Consider the following 21,479-nt stretch of genomic DNA (forward strand, 5'->3'; position numbering starts at 1 on the left):
CGGGGTCCCGGCCGGCAGGGCGGGCGGTTGCTGCCTTTGCCGGGGACAGTCGTTCGGTCTTTGCCTGGCCCGGGGCGGCCTCCCGGTGTGGCGCTGGTAGGAGGGAGCCGGAGGTCCCGCTGGTGCGGGGACCGTGCTGGCGAGGAATGGTGACGCTCCCCTGTTCGGAGGCCTTTGCTGTGCCGGAGGGTTGGYGGCAAACCCGGGTCCTGGTCTGGCTGGCGAGGAGCCGCGGGGCTTAGTGGGATGTTCAGGAGAGGCCACAGCTCTCACCCTTGCCCCTTGCTGTCTGAAGCCCACCTGTCTGATGCCGCACTGGAGGTGGAGGGTGCCGCTATGGAGCGCGAGGATGGCGGCCACGCTCTGTATCCACACGTGCCTTTGGCTGAGCGCAGCCTGGATCCCCCTTGTATCGCCACACGGACTCGCCCGTGCTACGGAGCTCGCTCCCGGCACTGACAGCCGGGGCGCGGCTCACCGGCACGGGAAGCTGGCCTGGGCCGTGAACTTGGACGTACCAGAGGAGGAACTGGAGCAGCGGGCGGAGGAGCTGGCCCGGGCTGCGGGGCTGGTGAACATGGGCCGCATTGGGGAGCTCAGGGGCCATTACCTCTTCACCTATCAGCCCGACAGCCGCACGGCGCCTGAACCCGAAGCAATAAGGAGAGCAGTGGACACTTTATTTGCACAGCACGACAGCGTGCGGTGGCACTCGGAGCAGAAGCTTCTGAAACGCTCCAAACGCGGCCTGCACTTTAATGATCCCAAATACCCCCAGCAGTGGCATCTGGTGAGTGGTTTTCCTGCTCCTTTCTTGCTGGCAGCCTGGAGTTGTCTGCGTGGTTACGAATGGGCTGTCGTGTGCTGGGCGAAACGGCGGCTGGCTGCCCTTGCAGCAAAGAGGGCTCTCGCCAAGCGCTCGCCCTGCGCGCCGCGTGCCGCGGCGGTAACGGCGGGGGACGGCTCCCGCAGCGGCGGAGCCAGCCCTGCGCCGGGGCCAGCGTGCAGCCCTGCTGCTGGGTGCGGAGAGAGGTTTCTGTTGCAACAGATGCTTCTCGCTCTGACAGAAACAGGAAGGGGGGGAGGGCAACACAAGCCTCAGCACTGGCTAGGCAAAGCTGCGTGCAGAGGCACCCCCCTGCCCCGTTTCACCACGATCTGGCAGCCTTCCCGGCTGAGGCAGAGTGCAGTCAGTTGGAGCACGCTGGCTCTTCAGTTTGCAGGCTGCAGTACAGTATTTGCCCTGCAGCACTGGCTCTCTGCATAGTGGCCTGAGCCACCCTTGCTCACTGTCTCCACCAAACAAACTTTAGTGACTGTCCCATGGCTGCTTCCTGCGCTCCYAGCCTTGCCCCAGCCCCCCGCGTTGTAGCCAGAGTGCCTGAAAGGTCTTGGTGCCCCTTTCCGCAGAGCTGACTGACTGCTCTGCTGTTGCTCTCCTCTCACGGTTCTTTCTGGTGCTTAGAATAACCGGAAGAGCCCCGGGAAGGACATCAACGTCACAGGCGTGTGGGAGCGCAACGTGACGGGCCACGGCGTGACGGTGGTGGTGGTGGATGACGGTGTGGAGCATACCATCAAAGACATTCAGCCAAATTACGTGAGTGCCAGCTCTGCCGTGGAAAGGCGTGAGAGCGAACTGGCYGCTAGGCAAGGCAGCCTAACGCTGGGGGCACAGCCTGCGCAGGCCTCCCGCTGGCTGGTTAGCGCAGCATGAGCTTGCCAGTGCCCAGCTGCAAACAGAGCCTGACCCAGGCTGTCAGCGTGGGCTTGGCCTGGGCAGGAAGTGCCAGGGAGTGCAGACCTTCTCCTAGGAAGGTTTTACACCCCAGTTGCAGGATTACCAGTGTTCATACCCTGTACTCTTTTGGTAGGAGGCTGCTTAGGTGTGAGACCTGGTGTCCGTGATCTGCAGCACATTGCTAAAGCTGCTTCTCTTGGTTCCTCTCCCCCAGCAGTAGATACGAGTATTGGGTTGCTGCCCCATATGGATGCAGTCTCCAAGTTCTGGTGGCTCCCGGGCTGAGTGGTGGGCYTCCTAGTACGCTTTTACATCCTGCTTTTCCTGAGAAGAGCAGAGCCCTGAGTTGTGACTTTGGGTGTGTTTTCAGAGCCCAGAAGGCAGCTATGACTTGAACTCCAATGACCCCGACCCTATGCCTCACCCTGACGAAGAGAACGGCAACCACCACGGGACCCGCTGTGCAGGGGAGATTGCTGCTGTGCCAAACAACAGCTTTTGCACAGTGGGAGTTGCCTACGGGAGCCGCATTGCCGGTAAGCGTTCGCCAGGGCACCCCGGCACGCTGCCTCGCTTGTCTCATCTCCTCCTGTGTGCTGCCAGGGCACTGCTCCCTAGAAAGGGTGGCTTGGCCCAAGTGGCTCTGAGTCAGCCGGGGCCCTGCTCAGACCGGTTTGTCTGTCTGAGGGAGGAACCAGCATCTGCCCGAGCTGCTTTCCGGAGGAGCCATTTCCTGGCCGTGCRGGAGAGGTGTGTGTTCGAGGAGCTTTTCCACTGCACTCCCCGCGCACTGCTTGYGCAGCTCACAGTTTGTGGTAGACACACACCATTACTGCGCAGCCCAAGCCAAGCAAACGTACCGCAGCTGCGGCCAGGCAAACACATGCCTGCTCTGGTGCAGAACGGCAAGTTGTTTCTGGAGGCCCCTGGGAAGCAACCATTTCCCATCCCCTCACCTTCCTCGGGCCCTTGGTCGCAAGTCTGTCTCCTGCAGGGGGATGGGGAGCAAAGGTCTGGCTGCACGTCTGTCCTGTGCAAAGCCAGGAACATGCTGCTGTGGCTTTAGCTGTCTCTGGAGCTCTCATGCTCCTTCACAGAGGGAAGTGAGATCTCCTGGGCCCAGGACGCCAGAGATGTGATTCTCCCTGTACTCGGCAGATGGTGCCATGTTCCTTATAAAGAGCCCCAGTCCCCCTGTAGCAGCAGGATTGGAGAGCAGGGTGTGCCTGGGGTSCTGGTAGGATGCTGGGGTGCATGGAGCTCACCCAAGAGCACTGAAAGCAGCTGGGCACCCATGCCTGGCTCACGGCTCTCTCTGTTCCTCTTCCTGCCCGGGCGCGTCCCCGGCAGCCACCCAGACCGCAGCACAGGCAGAGTCACTGGGCTCCAGGCTGCCTGGGAGGCTGTGGACAGAGACTGCTGGCAAAGYCAGGCTGGCAGAAGGAAACATGAGCTCTTGATTTAAACTGAAGCACTGGGAATAGGGAGGGTTTGACCCTGGCTCGGGGAGGCGGGACCTGGCACTTCTGTGGCCTTCAGCTCTGTATCTCCAAAGCTGTTCTGGGTCTGGCGGGGTGGGTGCRTCAGTGCAGCCTCGAGCTCCGGTGGGACAGGGGGAGTGCCAGGCTGGTGTGTGCTGCCATGGGGCCGTGCTGGAGCCAGCGCAGTGCCAGCCAGGCAGGGAGAGCCAGCGCATCACTACCTGGGCTGCTCAGCCCCTACATGGGGGAAGATTAGGATGTGACAGTAAAACGCCACCACATGTGCTGTGCCAGCAAGGGCAGAGATTAGTAGGTTGCTGTACTGTTTATAAATAGGCTTAATTGAGATGTGTGCCTGTTTTCCGTTTGTAACATTCTTTGCCAGCCTAAACTGTGATACAAAACTAGGTAATTATCAACCATTTGGGTCACTGAAAACTCAGCTTTAAGCCTTCATTTGTTCTCTTGGGCAGGTGGGCTTGCGCTGCTGGCATGAGCACAATACTGGGGGTGTCCTACATCTCTCAAGCCCTTCCAGCAGGCAAGCATGTCCTCCGTCCCAAGGTGATGCTTAGCCACTTGATGAGTTGGCAGGGAGAGCAACTGTGCTCCAGGCGGGGACCAGCCCTGATGAGCAGCATGGCAATTGAGGATGAGACATGAAGAAACCTGTGGAGAGCAGTGGAGAGGCTCAGTGGCCCCCAAACTGGTGTTTGGTTGCGCTGCCCCATCRGCAGCTTGGTTCTGGCAGCAGGACTGGAGTGCTCACGGGCAGGGGTTGTACCCTAGCAGAAAAGCTGCGTCTGAGAGAGGATGTGGAGCACTGAGATCCCAGGCTGTGCGTGAGGGTATACCTGCCATCCTGGACCCTCATTTGAATCCCATCCCTGCAGACTTATCTCTGGTTACAGCTCTGGGAGAGCTGGATTAGTCAGGCTGGGAAAGCGAGTGTCCCCGGTGTGAACCTGCTGAGGAATTTGCTCGCAGTGTTTATACAGCTTGCTTTGATCCGTTTTGGTCGTGTTGTTTGTCCTTTGTCACGCAGGCATCCGAGTGCTGGACGGGCCCCTCACTGACAGCATGGAGGCCATCGCCTTCAACAAGCATTATCAGATCAATGACATCTACAGCTGCAGGTGAGCCCCGCGGCAGGCTCTGCCCGGAGAGGTGCAGGGAGCTGGGCTGCCCTGACAGGCAGTGGAAGGCCCTGCACCCCTCCTTGCCTTGGGGCAGGCTCACAGACATTGTCYGCCTCCGGACGCTCCTGCTGCCTCCTCTCCTCTTCTGGTTCTGATTAGCTGCTCAGTCATGAGGCACCAAAGCCAGGGCTGCCTTTCTGTGCCGTGTGTGTTTGCTTTCAGTGCTCGGCACACAGCCAGGCTGCGAGGTGGCAGGTCTGTGTGCTCTCCCAGGGCACAGYGCAGGTGCCCTGCTCCCCCAGGGCAGGGGTGGGAAGGCCTGGCTCGGTGCCCACCTGTGCCTTGCTGTCAGGCTTTCTCAGGGTTGTGCACAGCTGAACCGGGACAGGGTTTGCAGACAGGCATGTGAAGGCAGTGCTCTTTATTACTGCTACTAGAAGTAATGTCAGTGTTCCTGTTACTGAAGAGCTGGCCTGGGCTGTGCATGGTGCCCATGGTTACAAAATCTTCTGTGCGTTACTCCAGCATCTCCAAGTGACTGGCTGAGCTGAAAGGACACTGTGCCCCACAACATGGCAGAGGGACAGGGGTCTGGGAGCCCTGGCTGAGCAGTGTGACAGGGACTGGAATGCGTGGGAAGCTGGTTGCTAACAAAAATCAAACATTTCATCCCCCGGAATCTGACCCAGGGGCACAGTGCAAAAGTGATGGCCACGTCCCAGCAGTGAKGGGGCAACCTGGCAGACGGGAAAGTATAGTACCCTCAGATCTGCGTCACTGTGCTGGGAGTAACTAACGGCTGCTCATAGCTCACTCTAGTGGCAAACTAATGGGAGGAAGCATCACTGTCTGCAGCTCTTGGGGCTGTTACTTCATGGTGTCTCTCTTTGCAGCTGGGGTCCAGATGACGATGGGAAAACTGTGGATGGCCCCCATCAACTGGGAAAGGTACAAAACAGTTCCAGCAGCYCAGGTCAGCCCCTGGCCTGGCCCTTTAGTGCTTGTGGTTTCTTGCCTGCCTGAGCAGGTGAGGAGGGGTATTGCTGTGGTGCAGCACACATTTGTTTGCTTCCATTGCTGCCAGCAGAGAGGTGTTGCATGTTGCTATGTGGTAGGGAGCGGTGACGTTCATGCAGGAGGGCAGTGCTCAGGCAGAATTAGATGAGCTCTTCAGGGAAAGACTGTGATCTTATCAGGAAAATGCTGCAGTTTTTGCAATCTGTAGGATTATTCTGACACCTTTTGCAATCTAAGGGACACTCTGAACTCAGGAGACCAAACATTCCAATGCTAAGGAGTGGTTCACAAGGCAGGGAACGTGCCTTCAAATGCTGGGAGTAAGCAAGGTGTTGAGGGGATGGCTGCGTTTGCACTGAATGGGACTATGGCAAGGAGAAGCGGGTGGACTGCTCTGCCAGAGCCCATGTGCACTGCAGTGACTGAAAGACTCCCGATGACTGCAATAACGTTTGGACCAGGGCCCGTTTGCACCTCAGAGCCGCAGGGAGAAATATGCAGCTTAACRCTCTGGACTACCAGCCCCTTTCTCTAGGCAGCGAGAATGTATTGCTGCTTTCCTTGCCCTGCTGCTCCAGGAAGGTACTCCCTACTTGCAGAGCCCTTCCTGCAGAACCTCCTGCAAAATGCACCCTGCCTGCCTGTGCTTGGCTCCCGCTGCCCAGCTGCTGCAGTGAGGGGTCACTCGAGGGAGCCCCAAAACTAACACTGCATTGATTGTGGGATGCAATTCAGCTTGATTTCTGTTTCGCTTGGCAGCGTTTTGCTGTATTTTTCTAACCACAAGATAGCAGTTACTGTGCTATTCAGAGCTATGCTGACAACTGAGGTATCAGTTCACTATGACAAATGGTTTCCAGTTGTGCAAGTTAATATATTCTCTTCTGTCTGCAGAGATAGCCGTAACAAGCTCTGAGATGCAGAGCACAGGCAAAGCTTCTTCTAAAACAGCAGAGCRCCTGAAGGGCTTTTCTGGCCAAGGCAGTGTGTGCCTTTACCTGCCGAAGGGAGGGCAGAGGAGGAGGGTGTGTTTCTAGCAGGCGTTTCTCATCCATCAGAYGTGTCCTTTATCTGGGCAGGAAGGACGTCTGCGCAAGATGTCAGCCTGGAAATGAACTTCTCAGGCAGCACTGACGTAGTTGTATTTCCCAGCAAAGGGAAGCCCATGTGTACGTGGGGCTGTGGACTTACAGAAGGGCAACAGCCACATCTGTAGGTAGCCTCTGCCAGCAGCAAAGCGTTGATGCTACAGCAAAGCCAATTCCAGAGCAAACCCTACTGGGCCTGTTGTGTTTCCTCYGGAGTTCAAAATGTGGTCAGTCTTTATGCTGTGATTGCTTGAAATGTTGCTTTTCTTCTTTATTTTTTTAACGAAGAATCCACTTAAAATCATAGTAAACAATAGATAGGCTGTTCCCCAACTATAATGTTGGCTGTGTCTCTGCCTTCATAASACATTCATGCTGGAACCTCGTTGTCTGGTCAGGGCTTCAATAGACATAACTCTGACTCTGCGAGCCAGGTGAAATACAGCCCAGAGGGCTTGTGGCTGGCCCTGCTATCACCCCGCGTGCTTGGCAGTGTTCGTTATTGAAGTCTTGGAGCATGGATTTCRGTTCCTGGCTGGGTATGCCAGGACACGGCTTCCTAGTACGTCCTGTGCCTGTGAGCACAGTGTACAGGGTTAACACTTCCCCTGCACAGCCAGCTCAGGAGAGGAGTGTGCGTGTGTCYGTCCGTCCCTCTGTTAGCAGTGAGGTGCGCCACGAGGCCTAGGAGATTCCTACAGCCAGCTGTGCCAGCCGTGACTTCRGGCAGAAACCCCCTGGTATCAGCAGGGAAACGCGGGCGAAGGAAAACTTGTGTGCATGCCCTAAGCGGTGATGGTTTCTTCTCTGCAGGCTGCCCTACAGCACGGCGTGATAGCAGGTCGCAGAGGGTTTGGGAGCATTTTTGTAGTGGCCAGTGGCAACGGTGGGCAACACAGCGACAACTGCAACTAYGATGGTTATGCCAACTCCATCTACACCGTCACAATAGGTGAGTGCCAGCGTGCGTGCCTGTTGGCACAGCCCTCCTGCCTCGAGGAGGAGGCCRGCGCTCGCAGGCTGTGCTCTGCAGCTTGGGTCGTTGTCCCCTGTCCAGAACCGTCCGGGGTCTGGCCACACTGCAGCGAGAGTCRCTGCTGTGGAGAAGAGGGACCCTGCCAGGTGCCAGCTGCTCTAGGGAGCATGGGAAGAGAAGCCCCCAATGGCTCATTTCCAGCAGAGCATCCATAGTTCCTTTCCATCTCATTTCTTCCCAAAATGGAAAAATGAGATCACCCCAAAAGTGTAAAACCTGCCCAGCCAGAAGCTAGCTGGAGAGTGGCAATCTACGGGAAAATGCCTGCCTTCCAGGATGGCACATGGCAGTGTGTAGAGGCCCTGGGCCACAGCCCCCAACCCGCAGTTTTCTTTGACTTAGRGCAGCAAGAGGCCAAAGAAATTCCTGCCTGTGTTCAGGCATCCATCACTGGGGGCTGTGACAGACACAGTGCCTTGTTCAGGAGGTACCTGAAATACAGCATTTCTATTATGAATGTTAAAAAAGAAACATCTAATCCATTTTTTTGAGAGCAGAAGCTACATGGGAGGTAGAAAATCTGTTTAATATTAAGCAGAGTGAAAGGTTATTTTTTGTGGCTGCCTTCCCTACAGATCTGCCAGCCATGAAAAATACAAGCCTGGGTCTGGTTTCCTTGCCCAGCTCCCAGGAGTGGGCCTCGTGAGGGCTTTGTCTCCGCTGGAGATGTTTGCACTGAAAGCAACCCCAGTATGCCAGAAACCCTACCAAGCAGCAGCTGCACTCGTGAAGCCGGGCAGGGATTGATGGGTTGAGGGTTAGCTTTTGCTCAAGGCTTGTCAAGAAGAGGCCATYTGTGGGCAGAGATCATAGTAGCAGATGAGGAGCTTGTGAAGAAGCAAAGCGAGAAGATCAGAGCCTCAGAGGCTCATCACGTTACAATTTCAGAGGTTAAAGTGAAAAGGGCTTCATAWGGTCCAATGGCTTTTGCTTTTCCACAGGCGCAGTGGACGAGATGGGCTCCATGCCGTTCTACGCTGAGGAGTGTGCCTCCATGCTGGCTGTGACCTTCAGCGGTGGGGACAAGATGATGAGGAGCATTGTGAGTACCRTGCAAGGCACACGCCTTCCACCATGCTCTGCTGGCCATGCCTGGCTGCAGAGCTCTAACAGCCCTGGGCGGACAAGGGACAAACCTCTGGTTCATCTGACTGCCACCCAGCTGCCTTAGGTTTGTAGTTTGGTTCCTCCTTGAGGCAGGGAATGAACATGGTTTTTGTCTAGGTCCTACATAAATAGTGCTCTAAGAGGGAGGTTCCTATTTTTGGTTGTTCCCCACATCGTCACTGTCTGTCAGCCTGTAACGAGCAGTGCACTGACCCTCTCTCAGCAAGGCTGTTCATGGGCACACTGAGTTGCTGACCCCAAATACAGATTTTGAGTGTGACATTTTTGCCTCTTAAAGTGCAGGCAGAATGTCAGCCCCAAAGGACAGGGACTGCACTTCCTTATCTTGTTGCCCTGTGCTGCTGGGAACTGTAGGGAGAGATCTTCTAGGATGGGGGCTGCTTGGATCACCCCTAGGACATTCCGCTGCACTGTGTCCCTGGGAATGTCACCTGGGGACACTGGCGACAGCCAGCGGAAGGAGCTCTTCATCTCGCCTGTTTGCATGCCCCGTTTGCACAGCAAGCTGGGAGTCTGCAGAGAGACTCCCGTGAGAATCCGGTGCCAACGCTGGCTTTTCAGAAGGGAAGCCCACCCAGGGGCTGGCTGTGTCCCAGCTCAGCTGGGCTTCGCTCAGGCTGTGGCACATCCTGCCCAGCCATCCTGTGTCACCTCTGCGCTGAAGGAATGTGAAAGCTCAGGCAGGCACTGAGGGCTAGGAGCAGCATCGGGCTCTTTAAACTACTTGGCCACATCTCTTTCTCTGCTCTGGAACGTGTCATCTCCCAGACGATTTTTTTCAGAATATTTTTATCAACTTTTCATTCTTTTGCCAAAAAATGACTTCTTGTCAACAAAATGTCCTTTCTCCCTGAGCCAAGCAGCCAGGCCTGTTTTCACCAGCCCCAGGCCTGACCCTGCGTCCTGGTGCATTCAGAGAGCWGTCAGACTAACCAGCCCCTCTAACTCTGCACTGCTCCCATTCTGTGGGGCCACCAGGAAGGGCAGAGCCCAAGCCACTAAGTGTAAATGTCACTAGCTCCCAGGCCTCAACGTTTGGGATTGGATTGTACTGGACTTGGCAGGCACCAGGAGGGGGTCCCATCCGGGCAGACAGTTCACAAAGGCACGGTGTTTATGGCCCTTTCTGGCCAAGCAGACATGGCCATGAATTCGCAGTGGCAGGTGTGTGTCAGCCAAGGAGGGTCCCCTTCCAGATCCTACTCAGGCAGCTTGTGTTAGGTCTGTGTCCCCCACACCCAAGCCTGACTGCTGAAGCACTGCCTAGGGTGCTTCTGTGAGCTGAGAAGCATGGCTGCACCTCCAGGTCTGCCAGAGAGGAGCTAAATCCAGGCTTGTAAAACAGGCTTTTCTGCATTTTGGGTAAACTAGAGGAACAGGAAGGGCCCCAGCAAGACAGGAGGAAGTAGAGGAACACACTAGGGAACCGAGAGAGCCTGAGTTGCTCAGCTTATCTCACTAGGGATAAGTCTGTACGTGGTTTGTACAATCAGCTGGGTTAAGACTCAGCAAGCTCTTGCTYTGACCCCTGCATGAGCAGTCCAGAACCAGTGCAGAAATCACTGTCTAGCTAGAGCRTGGCACAAGCTGCCTGGAGAAATGGCTTAGCCCAGGCAGCAGGGAAAGTAAAACTCAGATTGGAGCTAATGTTTCCTTTCAGAAATAACTTGAATTGTCCCAAGCCRGTTTGGAAACTACTGACGCTAGGGAAAAGGGGAAGAACAGCCAAGTAAGRGCTCTACTGTACTTTTACCGGCAGTTACAGGTTTTCAGTGTTACGCACAGCTTCCCTTAAGTGTACTGCTGGTGAGGTAACTTTGAAGGTCTCAAATGCCCCTTCATTTTGAATATTGGCCTTGTGCGACAATAGAGTAAGTGCTGGTCTTCCCTCAGGGAGTTAGAAGTAGATGCCGTGCATAGCCCAAGAATTACACGCGCTGGAGAGCCATTCTTTTTCTTTGCAGTAATGTGATCGCTYGTGCAGTGAGCCTATGTCATGTTAAAACTCACACACCCCTTTTTCTGGAGGATCATCTTCTGTTCCTAAATGCCTTTTAATTGTGGTTCAGTGATGTCAGAGTTAACTTCTCAGCAGCCGCCTGCTCTGTTTTTTTTTTTTTTTTCCTTTCTTTTTTCAGACTATAAACATTTTGTGGTTTCCTTAATGGGAAGAATTTAATACGGCTTCTGGCACTAGCTGCATTTCCTACTGAAAGTTTATGCTGCTTGGGGTGTTCTTTGTAGGATGTACAGTGTCCGAGTGCAAACTGCAGTTGTTAACAGCTGACAAAGTGGTTCGGAGTCGAACATAGAAGGTAACAAAAACTGCAGCCTTGGCAATGCAGGATGTCTCCCCACTGGGAGCAGAGCGGAATGGACACATTTAGTTTACAGTGAGGTGGCGTGCCTCCAGCGCAGCAAGGAGCAAACAAGGCACAATTCGGGAATCTCCCCAGTGCTCCTTTTGAGGCTCTGTAGGCTCCTGCACAGTCCTGTACGATCTCTCTGCGGAGGCCCAGTTGTGCTGACGTGACTCTGTARGCAGCGGTGAAGACAAGCCAGGGTTACACTGGCACAGCCGGAAAGCAGAACTCGCCCATAAGATTTCTTTTCTCCCAAACTGTAGCTGCCTAGAGTTTCTCCCAGAGTTGTTTAGTTCAGGCCCAGCCCCACTCTCTCTGCAAAGAAACTATCTGCTTTCATCATTTTACACCAGGGACATGTTAACCCTGAAACAAAGGTCTCCCAGGGATCCTTATGATGAACTTGAGCTCCCTATAAATGCTGTTTGCATCTCCTCTGCCAGCACAGAGCTACACCTCTCAGTAAGGGARCTGTGCTGTTTTCCAGCTTACCTGGTACTGATTTTTGCTCAGGACCCATATAATGGCTAGGGACTGCCTGGGAAATGTTTCCAGGCCTTTTAGCAAATATTTCCTGACCCTCTCCCCACTGCTGCTGCCCCGCTGTTATTGTTGTTCTGGTCTTGGCTGAGGGAGGATGATGRGATCTCTGGCTGCCCCTCCTGTCTCTGAGCCTGATCTCAGCAACCACAGAGAAAAGCCTGTGTGCTGCAAATTCCTCCCCGCTGTCTGTGGGAAGTTGCTGGTGCAGAGGAGATGGCTGGGAGATTGACAGATTAGATGTGGTTCGTGCAGGCAGGGGGCTTGGGACAACCTCCCCATGTCTTAGCTCCATAGGGGAACTTCGTGGGCATCCAATGATCCTTGTCTCCCTTGTTTTGATGGAAAGCCTTGTACGCAGGGGACCAGAGTCTGGACGCTGGCCTTGGCGCACTGCGTTCTTGCTGGGGCACTGCCCTGCTATCCCAGCTCACCTCTCTCTGCCCTATTTTTCATGTGGTCGCACAGAGGCAGGAAGTGTCCCTGGGCGAGGGGCCATGGGCGCTCAGCCACAGTCCTCAGAGGAGCAGACAGCCTCAGTTCCCTTCTGATGCAGCAGCCCTCCCAAGGAAGGGCGTGAAGGTGCCGTGTGAATGCCTGTTCCCCTTTAAAGGCCTCCGCGCATCCCGGCACGGTGCTGAGCACGGTGTGGGGAAGCCCAGCTGTTCGGCTCGGTGGTGCATGTGGCAACGTTCGTGCCTGAGCCGTCGCGCTCTGATTCCTGCTGCAGCGTCCTGATGCCAAACGTCGCGCTCCGCTCCCTGCCCARAGGCTTTCCCATCTGCTCACTTGGGGCAGGCAGGTTTAAAGGAAAACGCCTGGCTGGGCTGGGCGAGCGGGAAGATGCGTTGCCAGCTGCACAAAGCATGCTTGTAACTGCCATAGCATCACTGCAGCAGGGGCTAGATTAGCTCATTTTTCCTCCTGGGACAGTCAGCTCAGCCCAGCTAAAGAGGTCCTGGACKGGAGACAGTTTTCACTATCTGGAGCAAACAATAACCTGGGGCCTTGGAGGGCTCATGACACCGGAGGGCTGGACCTAGTGCAGAAGACAGCTGATGACTCCGTGTTTTCTCCCCCTTCACTCCCAGTTTTCCAAACGTTTTCTTCAYATTCCCAGTCAGCCCTTGGGRGATCTTTTCCTCCTCACCAGGCTCRTGGTAGAGCAATGRCAATTACATGAGTATTGCTGATCATAGCGCACTAGCAAAAGCTCAGCACCGCAAGGCTGTCAGGAAAACCTACCAGCTTGTGCAGCATCGTGCACACTGCTGGGGGTGCTCAGGCAGTAAATTAGGGTATTGGCCTCCCCACAGAGCCCCTGGGCCGCTTTCGCTCACCACCTCTCTGCYGTCTGCCTTGTTCTGTGCCAGGAGTGCAGCCCCTGGCCTTGTTTCTGCCTGTTGCATTTAGGCATTGCTCGTTTCTTCGCTGCGTTGTGCCCCTYGCACAGTGCAGGGGCAGTGCTCCTCTCTGGGCGCCCCGCTGGAGGCCTTCTGTTGGCAGTTGTGCCACAGGCCAGGCGCGGGCTGCCCACGGAGCTGGTGTTGCAGGAGCGCAGCACGGGGACAGGGCTGCACGCGTGGTTGCTCCAGCCCCTTGCAGCATGCACAGCAGTGACACAGCCCAGCCACCCCAGGGTTGCAGCCTGACGGGAGGCCTCTCTCCTCCTCTTTTTCCAAAGGTGACGACAGACTGGGATTTGCAGAAGGGCACAGGGTGCACGGAGGGCCACACGGGGACATCGGCTGCTGCTCCGCTTGCAGCCGGGATGATCGCACTGATGCTGCAGGTGCGGCCGTGTCTCACCTGGCGAGACGTCCAGCACATCATCGTCTTCACAGCCACCAAGGTGAGCTAACGGCCCTCCCCGCTGGCACCTCTCCTGTGGCTTCTCTTCAAGGATGCTGCAGGACGGTCGTGGCCCTCCTGTGCACATCCTTGCTTTGGTCTGTCTGTGTAAATCCCTCCGTTGCCTGACTTCCGGCAAGAGGATTGCGTTTTCCCCTCACCCGTTGTTCCCTGCAGGAATGCAGCTGAGGTGTTTTCCTCTGTCATGATAACAAATAGGGTATTTGCTCCAGGAATGCCTCCATCTGCCAGCGTACAGGTCTTCCGTAGGCTCACCATTCCTCGCCCACAGGCACCAGGAGCGTGTGCATGTGCAGCGTCGCTGGCTGAGCCAAAGTGTTGGCGTGTGCCTCTGCAATGCCACCCAGCAGTCTGTGCGGTGGGAAAGCAAGGAGCTCTGCCACGCTCTGGCTGTTCCTTGTGCTCTCAAGAGAGCCGGGCTCTTGGAAACAGACATAGCAGAGAGCTCAGCAGCAAACACAACCTTTCGCCGGGCCCTGCCTGCAGGACAGCTCCGGCTGACCCGCTGGGAGCTTGCTGTGGACAGGGGGGAGTGGGAACTGGCTGGAGCTGTCTGAGTTGGCTTGGGGGCAGGGCTTCTTTTGCACTCCTCGGGGGAGTGGGAACCTGTGTCCAGCTAATGTTATATACAAGAGAAAACTTGCTTTGGCACAGAGCAGTGTTTTCCACAACTACAAGCCAGTGTTGCTAGAGTATTACAGCCCGATAAGTGATGGGACCCAGATCCATCTTGGCCCAGCTCTTGTTGATTTAAGGGACTTGGTTCCTTCTCCCCAAGGYTTCTGCCACCCTGCAGGCCATGGCTCGGGTGGCAGGGGAAAAGGAGCAGCTGTGATGTTTCAGAGTAGAGGTATTTGTGCCCTTTCGTGCTGCTTGATTTCCTTTCTGAGGAGCTGGGAATCCTGTTTGTCCTGGGGCATTTCAAACAAAGGTCAACCTGTTTCTTTCTAATAAGGCCATGTGGGCTTGCTTCCCTGCTGCTGCAGAGTATTTCTGAGCCTCCTTTCCTCCTGGATAGGTTTTCCTTGCTCTGGGTTTGCAGGGCTGYCCATGTGCCCCAGAGTAACGACAGTGCCCTGCATTTCCTTTCAGTACGAGGATCGTCATGCAAAGTGGGACACCAACCAGGCCGGCTTCAGCCACAGTCATCAACACGGTTTTGGCTTGCTGAACGCCTGGAGGCTGGTAAACGCTGCCAAGGTAATTCAGGGCCAGGCAAACCCCACCACTTCCCCAGGGGCAYGTGGAGCAGACCCATGCCAGTGGCAGGGACTGTGCCTGCGCTGGAAACAGCTGCCTACCAGTACCTTGGCAAAGGGCAGAGGTCAGCACCGCTGGTGGTGACATTGTGGCAGTTCCAGGCTAGCGTTTCGGCTGTTGTCCTGGCAGCCCTCGTTACAAGGCTGCTTTTGGCATGAAGTAATGAGTTTTTCGGCAATGCCTGAAACCTGCCCCTGAGCTGCTGTTCTCTCAGCACTATATATAGCCATGGGCGAGAGCCTTGCTTTTGGGAGACGACAGCTCTGATTCATGGCTTGGGGAGGTTCGTCAGCAGCCCCAACACCTTCTTCCCTGCGCACCGGGCTCTGGGAGGGCACTGTGCCCTATAGCAACAGGCCATTCTTAGCTAGCAGCTCTGGGCTCTCTGTCCCCGGAGCCAGTGGGGCTGCAGAAGGAGCTGTGTGGTCAGAGCAGGCGYGGGAGTCCCCATCTGTTCCTCCCTGTGCCATTAACCACGTGGAGATAGGGCAAATCCCTTGGCACTTTGTCCTCACCCATGCATTGAACCGTGCCTAGCTGTGCAAGGCCACTGCCCAGTAGCCAGTGATGCGCCCTTTCTCGCAGGGATTTTCAGGCAGCTCCCTGTGCTCACRGGGCTTTGGGTTTGCTGCACTTCCTGTCCTGCTGAGCTGAGCCTGGGGCTGAAACATGGGGGCTTCAAGTAACTCAGAGCCACAGAGGTGGTGGTGGAGACAAAATCAGAGCTGAGGAATCCTGAGTCTCAATCAGCTCTTTTAGTCAACAGGCAGGTCCCCTCCTTCYGCTCTTAGATGTGTGGCCACTCGTCGCCAGCCCAGCGGCACTTGCTCCGGCTGCTGCACAGTGCCCTGGTTCACATGGCCCAGAGCAGCATTACTGCAGCTCATTGGGAGCCCCTCGGCCTGGGAGCTGTCCCCATTCCCCCAAAATGCTATGTTTGGGCCTGAGCTGTTTCTAGAGCACTCGCTTGTGCCCCCATCCGCACACAGTAGGAGCAGTACTGATGGGACTGGCTTGCTAGAGGGATGGGAGATGTAGAGGTCTATGTGCAGGGAGGGCACAGCCTCACATTGAATCCTCTTGCCTTTCCCGAGACAGATCTGGGAGTCAGTTCCATACCTCGCCTCATATATCAGCCCTGTCCTGAAGGAAGGCAAGAGCATCCCATTACTCCCGCAGGAGCTGGAGGTCGCGTGGAACGGTAAGAGCAGGTGTGCCATGCAAGAGCACTTGCTCGTGCACGCTACAGCTGGAGAGCCAGCCTGCTCCTGGCGGGATGGGGCACAGCCGGACAGACAGGGCAGCAGTGCTGGTTGGGGCAAGCCCCGGGCTGCACAAGACCATGAAGGGGTTAAGTGTTGGGACTTATGGGCTTTTTCCTCTCTGTTTCCGCTGCTCTGCCCCAGGGGATCTGTGTCTGTTGATCTGTGCCCCCTCCCCGCTCCCCACACGATAACTCCATCCCATAGATTGATGTCTTTGAGAAGCCAGACAGGCATTAGCAAGCTCAGCCAGGCTGGGCCACAGCCAGACCTGTTCGCCTGGCTTTGACCATTTTAGGTAATGCTCCAGCTCCCGACTTGGCCTGCCTCTGTCCACATAAACAAGGCGCTGCTCTGGTTGCTACCAGTGGGAAGGAAAGCTCTGCTCGGGGGCAGCTCAGCCCCAGGGCCCTTCCCTGGCCCCCTAGCAGGGCCTTGCTCACTGGCCACGCACAGCTGCTTCATGCGCCGGGGCTGCAGCCACCAGCCCTTTCCCTGTCACATCCGGAGATGCCATCCCAGGGCTGAGCTGCTCAGGGCCTGGGCCTGCACCCCTCGCTGCTCCAGCTTCTGGCCCCTCAGCGACAGTGGTTGGCAGCACCCAGAGGCTGTTCTCCCGGGATGGAGATCTCCCCGAAAAAGGTTTGGGGCACTGCAAACGCAGTGCCTCCTGTCGCAGACGATCCTACCCTTTCTCTCCTTACTGAGCGAGCCGTGGCTGAGCGGGCCGCGGTCGCGTCAGGGTGCCAGGCAGGGGCACCRTGCATGCCCGTGCTCTCCCTCCCCGCCTGTCCGTAGGGGCCCCACAGGGCCCCAGCGTGGCGTGCAGGGTCGGAGGAGTTAGCCCTCAAGGCTGGCAGTGGCTTAGCCCTGCTCTGCTTGAGACCTTCGTGCTCCTGGTGAGGGCTGGGGGTCGAGCAGCTCCTTTTGCCCTAAAAGGAGTTGTGAGCTGGAAGCTCGGCAGCAGGCAGTTGGGAAGAGGCAGAAAAGAGGCATTTTGAAGAAGTATGTGCAAAGGAATGTGTGGCCAGGGGCACTGCTGTCCCCCAGGTATCTCAGGGCTGGCTCAGAGTTAACCCTTTCCCTGCATGGCCCCAGGAGGCTGGCGAGCAGGCTGCGCTCACATCCACCTTCCTGCTCTTGGACACGCCGGGAGATGCCCGAGTCAGCTGTCCGTTTGCTAACGCTACCCTTACCTTTCACCCCTCGTTCCTCAGCAACTGCTCCTTGTCCCTCTCTCACCACCCTCTCTGGTCCCTGCCAAGTTCGGGAGAGGGGACAGAGGGTGGCTGTGAGCAGAGGACAGCTGGCATGGAGCCTTCTGTGCCTCCGGCCCGGGAGGGCCCGACTTCCCTTGCAGAAGCCACTTAGGTATGTAGAGCAGCCCAAGCAGGACGAGTGCTGTGCTACGTGGGGTGCGTGGAGTGGAGGGAGCCAGGCTCCTCCCCCGTGCCTGGGAAGGAAGGAGTGTGCCAGGGCACCTTTTCCCACACTAGCTAGGGAGGTACTTGGGTGGCTCCGCTTGTGGGAGGCAGGACGCTCCTCGCAGAGCCTGGACCGGAGCCAGGCCTGGGAGCGCAGCATGGCTGTGCCGACAGGCGCTTGGCAAAGTGCTCGTGTGTGGGATGTGACTGCCGTGGTCCCTGTCTCTTGGCCCTGGGTGCCCAGGGGCACAGGGCAGCCATGAGGAGGCCACAATGAGCTTGTGTGTGTTCTATCAAGAGGCAGAGTAACGCGTTGGGGCTGGCTGGAAGCAGGGACTCCATCCCTGCCAGCAGCCTCAGCCCACCCTGCATCCCCTTTCCCAGTCACCATCACTGATCTGGAGCTCTCTGGCATGAGAACCCTGGAGCATGTGGCAGTCACCGTCACCATAACCCACCCCCGCCGTGGCAACCTGGAGATCAGGCTCTTCTGCCCCAGCGGCATGATGTCCCTGATTGGGACCACCAGGAGCATGGACTCGTAAGCCCTGCGGGGGGACGGGCGGGCTGGCGAGGCTCACGCTGTGGAGCAGGATGCCCAGCCCAGCTGGCCCTGAGCAGGAGAGCCAGGGCCTGTGCCTGGCCTCACGGCTCAGGCTACGTTACGCTCCCATGGCTTATTTCTCCCCACCCTCTGGCAGGGACCCCAATGGCTTCGCTGACTGGACCTTCTCCACGGTCCGGTGCTGGGGCGAGGAAGCGCAGGGCACGTACAGACTCGTCATCAGGGACGCTGGTGAGTCCCTCCCTCCCGGGTACCGCGGGGTGTCTCAGGGTGGCGGCAGCGCGGCGAAGCTGGGACTGGCAGCGGCGCGCCGTGGCGCGGGTGGAGCGCCCCCTCTTAGAGGTGCCTGGCCAGAGTGTGCCCGGCTCCCCCCACTCCCAGCTTCGTGCCACGTCCGGCAGAGCTGCTGGGGGATTAGCCTGACGTGGGGATGCCTTGTTCAGTGGGAGAGTTTCCCAAGCCTCTTGTTTTCCCAGGGGATGAGAGCCTGAGGGCTGGGACCCTGAGGCACTGGCAGTTGACCCTCTATGGCTCCTCCTGGTCCCCAGCAGAGATGAAGGAACGGCAGAGGTAGGAGACCACAACCCGGTATTGTCCCAGTGGGGAGACAGGAGAAGGGCTGAGGGACATTATGAAAGCAAGCGCCTGCGCAGGCGCTGCTTGGCTGGGGCATGAGGTACATGGCAGAGGAGACCTGAGGGCTTCACACAAGGGCTCTGTTGGCTGCGACTGACTCAGGAGGGCGACCTTTTGCAGCACAAAAGGCGCTCCAGACCCTTCATGGGCATTTGGGACTCTCCCTGCACCTTCCCCTAGTGCAGTCCTGCCTGCAGGACTCTCACTGGGTGCCTCTGTCCTCCAGGCTGCTGGAGGAAGCCATGAGCGGGCAGTACCTCAACAGCAGCTTCTCCCTGCCGTGCCCTCCAGGGCTGGAGATCCCTGAGGAGCAGCGCTACACCATCACTGCTAACACCCTCAAGGTAAGCGTGCCTGTGTGCTGAGGAGAGGCACGGGGCCTCTGTCCGGCGGGTGCTGAAGGTGGGGATCCCCGATGCTCTGCAGGCGTGACTGGAGAAAGGGGAACCGGCCGGTCYGGCCTGTGTCACAGGTCCTTCTGGCGCTGCATCCTCTCCGCTGCACCCTGCTGGGTGGCAGCGCGGGGCTGTGGGGCAGACACGGGCTTTGTTTCTGAAAGGGTCTCGTCCTCCACCTCTGCAGACCCTCCTGCTGTTGGGATGCTTTGCTGTGTTCTGGACCTTCTACTACATGCTGGAGGTTTGCCTGACCAGGAACAACGTGGGGTTTGACCTGGCCTGCCACGGCTCCACAGTCTGCAAGTGGTACCAGCAGGGCGGGAAGCACAGGGCCCTGGAGAATGGCCTGGAGATGGAGTCCATGCTGCTCTATGGGGAGAAAGATGCTGAGGATGTTGAGATAGAGTGTGAGCACCCAGGCCCTGCCCAGGAGGACATGAGGGAGGAGGGATCGTGGACCCCCAGCCACCCCAAACTTCACAGCACCAACAGAGCTGCAAGCTTCCACGAGGCGGCCCCCGCCGGTGCAGGGTATCTCAGCCGGGAGGCGACAGCCGAGCTCCTCTCAGATGATGGTGAGCACCAGCCTTGCTAACTGGGGCTAGAGACTCGGGCTGGGTCTCTCCCGCCCGGTATGTCGTTCCCGAGCACAGGGCAGCAGAGACTTCCTGAGCCACCAGGGACCATTGCTGTTTGGGCCTGTTGAAGCTGGTACTACAGGTGGCTCAGCTAGGAGGAGAAAGACTGTTGGTGGCGAAAGGGGAGCTTCCCTTTCCCTTGTTCCGGGAAACAAAGCAAGCCTTAAACCCGTTCCTAATGGAGCCTGCCCCGCGGCGACACTCAGGGCTTCCCTTCGCACGTGGAATGAGGCCCCGCACCAATGCTTCCCCGCTTCCCGGGTGCGAGGCGGCCGCTGAGCTGCATTTCCTTCCTGGCCCAGCGTTGCGCGCGAGGCCCGACGACCCCGCTCTCCCGCTGCTGGGGGCGATGCCTGTCCCCCTGCAGCAGCTTTGCTCAGGTGAGCAGTGCTCTCGGGCAGGGAGGAAAGGGCGGAGGTGCCACGGCCGCTGCCCCAGGCGGCAGTTGCGGGTYGCTTCTGGAGGCTGGAGGAGGAGGAGGAAGGCAAAGCCATCCCTGCTGCGGGGCAGGACAGGGACCTGCCTTAGCCCCCGGGGCTGCCCGGGCGGGCTGGGAGGGGAGCAGCGCACCGGGAAGCCACCGGCGGGCTGCCCTGCGYGGAGGGCCTGCGGACGTGTCCGTTGCACCCCGGGGACTCTGCTCCAYGTCGTCCCCTCGCTGGCAGGGGCTCGGGAGCGCCCGAGCTGCACAGGGAGCCCYGTGCGCACCCGGCTCCCGCGGCGCAGCAGCCTGGAAGGAAAGGTCGCGTTGAGCCCAGTCTTTGCAGCGCGAGCCCAGGGAACGYGGCAGGGCCCTCGGCACCGAGGTTTCCCTGCCCCGCTGGGCTGGGAGCTGGGCAGCATCTACCAGTTACACCCCGCTTAGAAGCAGGGAGCCGGTTTGCCTGTCTCGCACTGGCGCGTGCTCCCTTTGCCCTCCGCTCTTCCCCTGCTCCCCTGCCACCTCATCGCAGACACGCAGGCGGTCGTGCCGGCAGCGAGGGAGAAGGGAGCAGCGCTTTCTCGACCGTCCTGCTCACGCCGAGGGCCCCCTCGGTCTCGCCCCCGGCTCCCCGTACGCCCGAGCCCCAGGGAGRGCGGAGGGACAGCGCGTGCCTGCTCGCTCTCGGGGGCACCCGCCGCGGCGGGCGCAAAGGTGCGGCGCTGTGAGCTCGCTGCAGCCGCAGCACGAGGCCCTCTGCCCCGCCRGGCTTCGTGCCCAGCATCAGGGAAGGACAAGGCCTGCTTTGGGCCGGGAGGGAGAGGTCCGGAGAGTTGCTCTRGCAGTGGCTTGTCTGAGAGCAGGGTTGGTTTGTCCGTGTGTCTGGGTTCGTTGGTTTATTTTTTTAAAGTTGGGGGTTGTTTTTTTAAACAGCAAAGTCCTTTTGTGCAGCTTTTCAAATAAAGCCTTTGAAAAACCCTCCTCTGGCCAGTCCACAGCTTCTCTACCCTCCCAGGCCACTGAAGGGAGGGAAAGCAGATCACAGGCTCTGTTTTTCCCAGGTTTGGAGCCTGAAGCAGGAGTAGGCACAGCCTAGGCGACCTGAACAGCGTTTGCAGGCAGTGGCATGTGTTGCCGCCGCTCTGCTGCCCCCCCGGGCCTGCAAACTGCATCCCTGCCGTGCCCGGAGGGAGGGGGCTCCGGCTGTCCCCGAGCCCATGGGGCTGCGCGCGCGGCGGGTGCYGCGCGGGGCCGGCTAAGGAGAGCGCGAGGAAACCTCAGCACGCTGCGCTCGATCGGTAACCGTTTAATTTTGACATAAACAAAGTACAAAACGGAGGCCAATTCTCTTCTCTCCCCGTTTGCGAGGACCTCTGCAAGAGCGGCGCTGGACTCGTGCGGGGCGGCGGGCAGGCGGGGTGGCTCCGGGTGCTGGGGCGCGTGCCCTCCCCACCGGCCTTCGCAGGGAAG

The 21,479-nt window shown here is 58.0% G+C and overlaps 1 protein-coding gene across 2 annotated transcripts; it reads left to right on the forward strand.

Annotated features, from left to right (window-relative positions):
• Positions 1-224: 224 nt before the first annotated feature.
• Positions 225-20,990, forward strand: PCSK7 (proprotein convertase subtilisin/kexin type 7). 2 transcript variants are annotated; one of them, XM_085303099.1, is made up of 16 exons: positions 225-790; positions 1,466-1,600; positions 2,112-2,277; positions 4,268-4,358; positions 5,255-5,309; positions 7,280-7,418; positions 8,444-8,544; positions 12,002-12,115; positions 13,218-13,385; positions 14,498-14,605; positions 15,764-15,866; positions 17,736-17,892; positions 18,053-18,147; positions 18,393-18,486; positions 18,779-18,896; positions 19,135-20,990. In XM_085303099.1, exons 1-16 carry the CDS (start codon positions 308-310, stop codon positions 19,543-19,545), a joined length of 2,538 nt encoding a protein of 845 aa, XP_085159225.1. In that variant the 5' UTR covers positions 225-307; the 3' UTR covers positions 19,546-20,990. The 2 variants fall into 2 exon arrangements, with proteins under 2 accessions (XP_085159225.1, XP_085159226.1); XM_085303100.1 differs by lacking the exon at positions 12,002-12,115.
• Positions 20,991-21,479: the final 489 nt, after the last annotated feature.

This window comes from Rhea americana, unplaced genomic scaffold (assembly GCF_003343005.1).
Source record: "Rhea americana isolate MKP2758 unplaced genomic scaffold, rheAme1 scaffold_197, whole genome shotgun sequence".
Taxonomy (NCBI): domain Eukaryota; kingdom Metazoa; phylum Chordata; class Aves; order Rheiformes; family Rheidae; genus Rhea; species Rhea americana.